Genomic DNA, 8,450 nt, shown 5'->3' with positions numbered 1-8,450 from the left:
CACACACACATACACACACATACACACACGTGCACAGGGACATACGCTCAGATTTGATTATATTAATCCTGGCTCTCTTTAATACATAGAACACAGCTACAAAACAAAAAAAAGTCCGCTTTAATTAAAAATTTTTAAAAAAATGAAATCACTTAAAATGCATGCTGATCTTGATTTGTTTTTACTTGAAAATTAATAAAAACAATTTTATAAAGACCAATTAGGATAAATTGTAAAATATAAAAAATATTAATAATAGTTAATAATAGTTTATAAAAATAATTTTTCGGTAAAACATATATAAATTTTTTTTAACTTTACCCAGAAAATTAATTTCCTCCTAATTTTTTGTTTTTTTATTGTGTGCAACGCAACCTCTCTCTCTCTATCTATCTATCTATCTATCTTTTTCTTTTTCCCCAAATCTTTCTGTCTGTCTAACTCCCATACCCTCTCTTTCTCTCTCTCTCTTTCTCTCTATCTCCCTCCTCCTCTCTCTCTCTTCTTTTGCTTTGGTCTCGCTCACTATCTCTTTCTTACTTTGATCATATTTAAACTATTTTTCATATTCTAAATAATAAAAAAAAAGTGAATAAATAAATGAAAAAAATATTAAATATATTAAAATCTTCACTTTTTCTACTACAAAAACAACTTTAAAATAAAAATATATATATACAACATATACTACTATTACTACTACTTCTACTACTACTACTACTACTACTACTACTACTACTACTACTACAACCACATGATCATCAACCACTTTCTGACTATAAAAATATATATTCGTTCTGATGTGGCTGTTGTGTTAATTTGTCCACATTTTTCCACCCGAGCACTGCAAACAAATTTAACAACAACCGATAAATAAAAAATGAAATAAATAAACTAAAATATAAATATAAAAAATTGTAATAAAAATTTGAAAAAAAAAAACCAACTACTACTACTACAACTTCATATCAAACAACACACTATTTCTGTGACAAAAAAAAATACTCTTCTCACATAGATAAGAGTAATATTCCTTTATTGGTTACCTTGCATATTGCGCATGCAAAGACCCGGACAGGTTGGCTACGAATGCCCACCGCCGCCCTCATCGTCGACCTCTTCTAACGCTGGCGATAAAAAGCAACAGATACAAAATGTTGAGCTTAAGGAAAGGTAAACATAATTTATACGAATATCTACTGTAGGTATCGTTGCACAAAAGATAATCAATCATTTGAATTGTTAACCAGTCTTATTCACTTTTTCTTTGTTGTTGTATTTCTTTGAATAAAAGACTTTTTTTCTCTTTTTGTTTATTTTGTTGTACAACGTCGACAGATCATCGAAATCTTTGTTAGCCAATGTCTTGGATATCGATGATGATTTCCGTTGCAATCATCGTTGCGCCAGTGCCACACTACCACATCAACCCACGTATTATCGCACCATGTATAGGTAAGTAAACGCTGTCGTAAACGTGTCCGTCTACAATACTTCGCCATTGTGTCAGCTACTCTCACTTACTGCCTTTTCATAACCAAGAGATTCACACGTTCTTGAAAAAGGTGACCAGTCGATACAATAAATTTCCAGTTCATCTTTCATATGATTTAAATATTCATTAAAGCAAAATTTCTTACATTCTTTATATTTTATATCGTTTGACTTTGATTATGCGGTGACTCGAAGCTTCGACCATCCTTTTTAATATGTATTGATTTTAACGGAATTCTTCAGTTCCCGTCAATAATTTCGATTTGCGATACCTACAGTTTCTATATCAAAAGCCATTCAACCCATAATTAAGTTTGTAAAGATTTTTAAAAAAAAAAGTCTATCTAGTCGTAGCTGATTGCAAAATATGTCACAGCGTCGATGTCAATATTCATTTCATTCCTTGCATTTTTGAAATGTGTTGACTTCGAAAAATTACGAAGCGCATGCGTCAAATCGAGTTTTATCGCACACTGTTTTCCCTTGTTTATTTAATGAGATGATTTCGATCACTTTAAATAACACTAGTACAGGTAACTGTAGTAATTACCCGTAACTGTAAGAACAAGCACTCCAAAAAATTAGGATAATTTGTAAACGTTTTTGAAGTGCGCAGTTTTCAATCATACACTGGTGCACTTTACGGTTAAGAAAAACGACGAATTTAATCATCCGTGGAAATAACTTCAAAGACCGTCAGCAAAAATGTATCGGCCGTGTAAAATGTTTTGTGTTAATTGAACGTCAGTTTAGCTGAGTTCAAGCACTCAGCCCGACCTCGGATAGCGAAGCCAAAGAAAATATTAAAAGGGTATCTACTTGCGGACGAAGTTTTTGTAGCCTAACTAATTACACAATAAAAATTTGGCGGAGTTGGTTTCAGAAATGAATTTTCATGCATTAGAAAATATCAAGCATATAGCCAAACACTGTCAGATTTTTTAAAAACTCTTTAAAAAAAATTGTTCTTAAATATTTCAAGCATTTTCTTAATCTTCGCAGAACAACGGAAGATTTTATTACATCGTCTGTCTGATCTGCAATAGGCTTTGAAGAGTGCACGGTCTATAACGAATTAATCAACATAGAAATGTAAATATTATAGTTTCACATGATCGCAGAAATCAGGAAAACGATCCGAAGATTGTGAATGTCTATCATTATAAATATATAAGATTAAAAACTTTATGAAAGCTTCATTGGACATTAGTTCCCAACTAGAAAACGAAATAAAATTATACCAAATAGACACTAATTGAATGGAGTTAGCATTGCGTGCAGTATAAGGTATAAGAATACAGACTACTTGTAAAGTTTCTCGTTTGAACTATTCGAACCAGGTACAGGGGTACAGGGACGTTTAGCACTTGCCCAAGTAATAGGTAACACTTATAAAAATTGTTATTAAAGGCGAACGGAATACTGCTACTCCATCAACTCAAATCAAAATCAAAATCGTTAATTTTTAACGAATATTGATTTTTCTTTATGAAAAACTGCTGCTTAGTCGCAACAAATCTTGGTCACCTGCATTACTTTCGACTTGTTTGTGTGCTACATATCAAGCAGTACCTGTAAACATACAATATTTCTATGCGTTATTGTCGGCATTGACATGACTTATAGACGGGATTGGTTTCCGTTTACAATTGTTACAACTCTTCCTCCTTCCTGGCGTTTGACGAAATAAATAAAGAAAAGAAAATGCACGAATTGCAAATAAATATGAATGAAGTTTCAACAGATAGCACTAAATCCCTAAATTTAATTTAATTACGAGGCTTCTTTATGTATGTACTAATGAAAACGAAAGCGGTGTTAATTTTCTTGCTTCATTTGGAACACATATTCGAGATGAACATAAAAAGATAATGCGAACAGCGAAAATTTGATATGTATATTCTTTTATTCTTATACTGTTATTTGAGAGTGACATAGTATTTATTAAAACTTTAAAAAATAAAAGCTTCAGCCTCAGACGTTTGTCATTTTTCCGAAGCTTATTCAGGTGTCTTGACTTAATGAAGAATTTCTTCCTTCTACCCCTAACTCCTCCTACTTTATGGATGCACGCCTTCAACTGTTCTCAACTGTCACACACAATGTCATTTGGAAATAACCCCATCGCTTCCTGCATTAAAGAGAGCTTGAAGTCCCATCACGGTTTCAAACTTAAATAATCTTGACACGCTCCGCACTTTGTATTCTGCAACGAAAGCAAATTCGTTTTTGCATTTGGAACGCACGACCACGCTTGTCTATGACAGGCCAGGTCTCGAGCCATTCTGATAAAAAGCTTGTGTGGATTAATTCATAAGACCGCCGTACTCCAGGTAGCCATTTTTCCCTTTTCCAAAATTTTGCACATATACGGTGCCGTTGACTTGAAAATTATGTGCATATTTTTTTAAAATTAGTTATTTCAAGTTTTGCTCGCTCCTTCAAGCAGCTGAGACCATAGTGTTCTAGCAGGTCGCCCACGAAGTTTATATATTCCGGAAAAGAAAACCGATTCCAGCTTTAACCTCGAAGTAAAAAAGCGTCTTCTTCCTTTAGCTTATAGCTCCATAATTCACAAACCGCTGCTACTCGTATTTGTCAATCAATATGAGAGTATGCGCGTCAGCATAATCACATAATAAGAACATGAGAAATAACAATTCAACGTACAACAGGGTGAATATATATAACAAAGACCTTATTTGGGAAGTCGTCAAGTGGAAAAGTGCCATGCCATTTCAATGACATTCGTCCTTGGGCCAAAAAGCAACGAATGCAAGACCGACGGACGAACGACGAAACAGACATACTTAAATGAAATCAGAAAGTGTGGATGAATCGATCAGTATAATAGGGGACGGGCCTGTTGCAAGTTTTTTTAGGGTTTTGCCTACATCCAAATACGGTGATGTGTCCGGGGAGGGGATTCTAAATATTATATGCCTCAATGCTTCAAAAGCTAATCCGTGAGTTGGTAATATCAAACGAAAGTAACATCAATTCAAGAAACGTTCAAGCGAATGCGTACAACAATTATGTTTGCAGACAAGGTGATGATGGTAGTGTGGGTCCGGTGGGTCCGGTCGGTGATACTCGTATGCACGAAGCTATTTCTCATACCTGTCTAAGTTCATCGGCAGAATATGAATTGGCTTTAATACTCAAAGAGTTGAGATGGATAACCGATCAGGTGAGTAAGAACAGTAAGCAAAAATGACAGCAAAATAAACGTTACAAGTAAGTGATACGACTGATGATTATGAAAAAAAAAGAGAGAAAATCATTTCAAATTAATTTATAAATTTATCAATATGTATTTAAGTGTACATTTTTCTTTTTAAAGTTGAAAAAAGAAGACGAAACCGGTGATATAACCAGAGATTGGAAATTTGCTGCCATGGTAGTGGATCGTTTGTGCCTTATCGTTTTTACGCTATTTACAATTATTGCGACATTGGCGGTTTTATTCTCGGCACCACATTTCATTGTACGATATCGAGTTTTTTTAAAGTCATTTTTCAAAGTCTTTTTCAAAGAAATTTTTCTTATTTCTATTTTATTAATTGGGAAAAGAAAATGAAATGCCAAACCAAATACATATTTAAAAGCGAAATATTTTTTCTTACAGTTCCCGTAACTTTATGGCTTTTGGTTTCAATTATTTTATTGGTCGGATGGTAACTTCGTTGAGACGTACTTTCAATTCCGCAAATGCCTCCAATCAATTGGCTTACGTATAAATGCAACTATAATAATAATAATAATAACCACAACAACAACAGCAACAAAAACAAAGACAACAATATGAACTACTTCTTAGAAAAAGAAATGAAAATTTCAACAACAATAACAACAACAACAACAACAGCAATAAAAGTTTGTTTTAAGTCATGTGCCTGGTCAACGAAATTTAAATAACTATTCAACAACAACAACAACAACAATAAATGCAATAATTAATTGTAAAATACATTTAAACTCCAAACAAGTTCATAATATTTAAAGTTAAGGAAAACATAATAACTTTTGTTGCTTTTTTTTCAAATTGCGAAACGAAAACACTAGAAAGAATTTATGATCGGCCTAAGCCGAATCTTCTCATACTCACCACCAAATATATATATCAAATTTTATAAAATGTCTCCCATAATCAAATACTTTAGAGCGATCTAATTGACGAAAAAAAAACTGATAAATGATAAAAAACTTATATTCACTTTAGGACGAGCTCTGCCTGCACACTCCTTATGGCACGCAGATAAATGAATGATAACCTGATATATAATGCATTAAAAGGGATTAGATAAGAAATATATTATTGTCAAGTTCTTGATTACCGTTTCGGCGTCCATTAACACGCAAATACGCAACGACACGTACATTTAAGTACAAGCCGACACACAAAAATTTTGAAATTCTCAAATGTTTATTCAAATTGGAAACACTTTATAAACTGTCTAATGAATTTTTGTCGAGATCAATGACTGAATATAAGGATTAGCATATATTTTCGAATGGATTATCGGTCATGTTATATAATATGTTAATATACAAAGAACATAATGCGATCTGGAGTCAGAGCAGGTCAAAAAGCGACGCAGACAAATGTTTACAAAACTTATGCTTTTTGGATCGAACCTCTTTTCGGGCTGAAATTTCAAATAATCTTGATAAATATTTTTTGCAAGTTTTACGGTTTTATGGAATATCAGTTAGAGCCAGCCGGTCATTGTCAATGTAGATGTATCGAAACGAGTCCGTTCAGGCTGATATCCAAATTTGATCCCAGGAGAACTGTAAAATTTCAACTTTAATAAACAGACATTTTGAAATGTTACACTGATCACTTCTACCGACTCAGTTCAATGAATCTTTGACGTCTACTTTCAGAGATCGCGAAGGAAAAGGCAAAAAATATAGATGTGATGCGCATAAAAACACTTCCAAAATAGACACTAAGCAAATAAGCAAAATAAATACGCCTAGCGGCGAATAATTGATATCCAATTCAAATACCTTGATTTCTAATGACAGCGGCGCTTACCAAATCATCCCAGTTTGACATCCCGGCTTTTTCAGATAAATGCTAATAAATATTTTTAACAAATTTTACATCGATATCGACCGTCGATTGTACATTACTCACTCTTTTTCCTTATTGACCTTGTGAGCGTAGGTAAATAGTTTTTACACTTGCAAACTTGTTTTTTGGTCATCAAATTTGGGTGAATATGGGTTTGTCAAAATTTAGGCGTTAGCAAAGAACTAAATGAGGGACACAGACAGAGTGGGGCATAAGAACTACCATCTGGATGGGCTGGTAGACGAATCTCAAGCATGTTCGAATTTTTTCAATCGTACATACGCTTTACTAGGTCGTGTCTTTAATGCAATGCCAAATACCGAGGCACCTTAGTTGTAGCTGGTGAGTAAAAAATTTGAAAAAAAAATAAATGGACAAATTTTTACAATCTCTCTTGATAACCAACAACATTTGATTTGAAACTTGGCATAAAACTTTATTAAGATTGCTTAGGCTTTTCGACGCAGCAGTATATGCAATTTTCTTAAAGCCATACTTAAAAGAAAGGCAAAAAACAACGACTTTGGACACATACCGAAGACGATGCGTATCCAATTTTTCAAAATTTTATCTCTATGTGGACAGCAACAATTCGAATGCCAAACTGAACGAAATAACTTCGGTGTTCTGATATGATATTTTCAAGAATTCAACAGCAGAACACACAGACAAGCAGAGAGACAGACGTAACTGAATCAATTCAATATTTAAAACGGTTCACATCTCAGCCCTTTCTCCCGCTCACGATGAATATCGGCGTTATGGTGTTGAGTAAATAAATAAACATTTATCAAAAATAAAAATAAATAAAAAAATAAGAACAAAAACGTGCAAAAATTCTTTCGCTGTGATAGAATCAATTTTCAGTAAACCACTACACGCAAGATACAAATTGTACAAATTAAGAAAATGCAAAAAAAAGCAACAAACAGCAAAAACAACTGCTACGTAATGAAGAGCAACTTAGCAACAACAAAAAACAAAACACAACCTTAAAGAGACATAAACAGCAGAGTTTTAAATACTAGAAAAAGAAAAAAAAAAAAAATCCATAAAACAAATTTTGTTAAAATTTAACGAGGTAAACATAACATACATACAAAAACTATCGACAGACACATACAGTATAAAGTTAACTATTTTTTAACAAAAAAAAGAAAAGAACTAAACAAAAGGAAATAAACCAAAAAAATTAAAATCAATTCTATAGTAAAACGAATGCAGACGCAGACATACAAATATATGTCGTAAGCAAAAAAATTATAAAAGTTTAGAATATATTGTACTTAACAAGCAGAAGATTGATAATAAACGAACCGATTGTGTATAGTTAAATATGAGTTAGACTAAAATTATTAACTAATAATAATAATAATAATAATAATAATAATAATGAAAATAATAGGAAATTACTTATGCCCCCTGTCACTCCCCAACATATTCAATGAGTACATGCTCCTGCTAAGTAGTTGTCAACTAAAATTAAACAAAAACAGTAAAAAGTTAACAATATATTAACATACATTAGTTGTAATTCGTTTATTTAAATATATTTAGTTTTAAATTAAAAAACAAAAAAAAAAAATATACGAACGGCATAGCAAAAGCGCTCAAAAAGAAAACCAAAAAAAAAGAAGATACCTATAAGCAAAGATATTTGTAATGCATATACATATACATATACATATACACATACATATACATATACATATATTGATTAGGCTTAACATTAAATGATTTATGTCACATTGACATGCGCTTTTTTTACCATAACAATTCCAATAAACATGTATAAAAAGAGTATTAATATTTAAAAAAGCAAAATAAAAAAAAAAGGAAGAAGAACACAAAAAAATATTTATTAAATTCGGCT

The 8,450-nt window shown here is 32.3% G+C and overlaps 1 protein-coding gene across 1 annotated transcript in view; it reads left to right on the top strand.

The window, feature by feature from the left end:
• Window positions 1-8,162, top strand: part of LOC119643498 (neuronal acetylcholine receptor subunit alpha-7-like) — an 87,953-nt gene extending 79,791 nt beyond the window's left edge. Inside the window, exons 8-12 of the mRNA XM_038042860.1 lie at window positions 1,019-1,173; window positions 1,339-1,455; window positions 4,540-4,684; window positions 4,838-4,981; window positions 5,123-8,162. Coding sequence (XP_037898788.1) covers window positions 1,019-1,173; window positions 1,339-1,455; window positions 4,540-4,684; window positions 4,838-4,981; window positions 5,123-5,131 — 570 coding nt within the window. The 3' untranslated portion in view covers window positions 5,132-8,162. The remainder of the gene's footprint in view (window positions 1-1,018; window positions 1,174-1,338; window positions 1,456-4,539; window positions 4,685-4,837; window positions 4,982-5,122) is intronic.
• The last annotated feature ends 288 nt before the right edge of the window (window positions 8,163-8,450 follow it).

The sequence above is a fragment of the Glossina fuscipes genome, unplaced genomic scaffold, assembly GCF_014805625.2.
Source record: "Glossina fuscipes isolate IAEA_lab_2018 unplaced genomic scaffold, Yale_Gfus_2 0, whole genome shotgun sequence".
NCBI lineage: Eukaryota > Metazoa > Arthropoda > Insecta > Diptera > Glossinidae > Glossina > Glossina fuscipes.
Note: the sequence above shows the minus strand (reverse complement) of the source record. Positions and strands in the feature narration are given on the sequence as shown.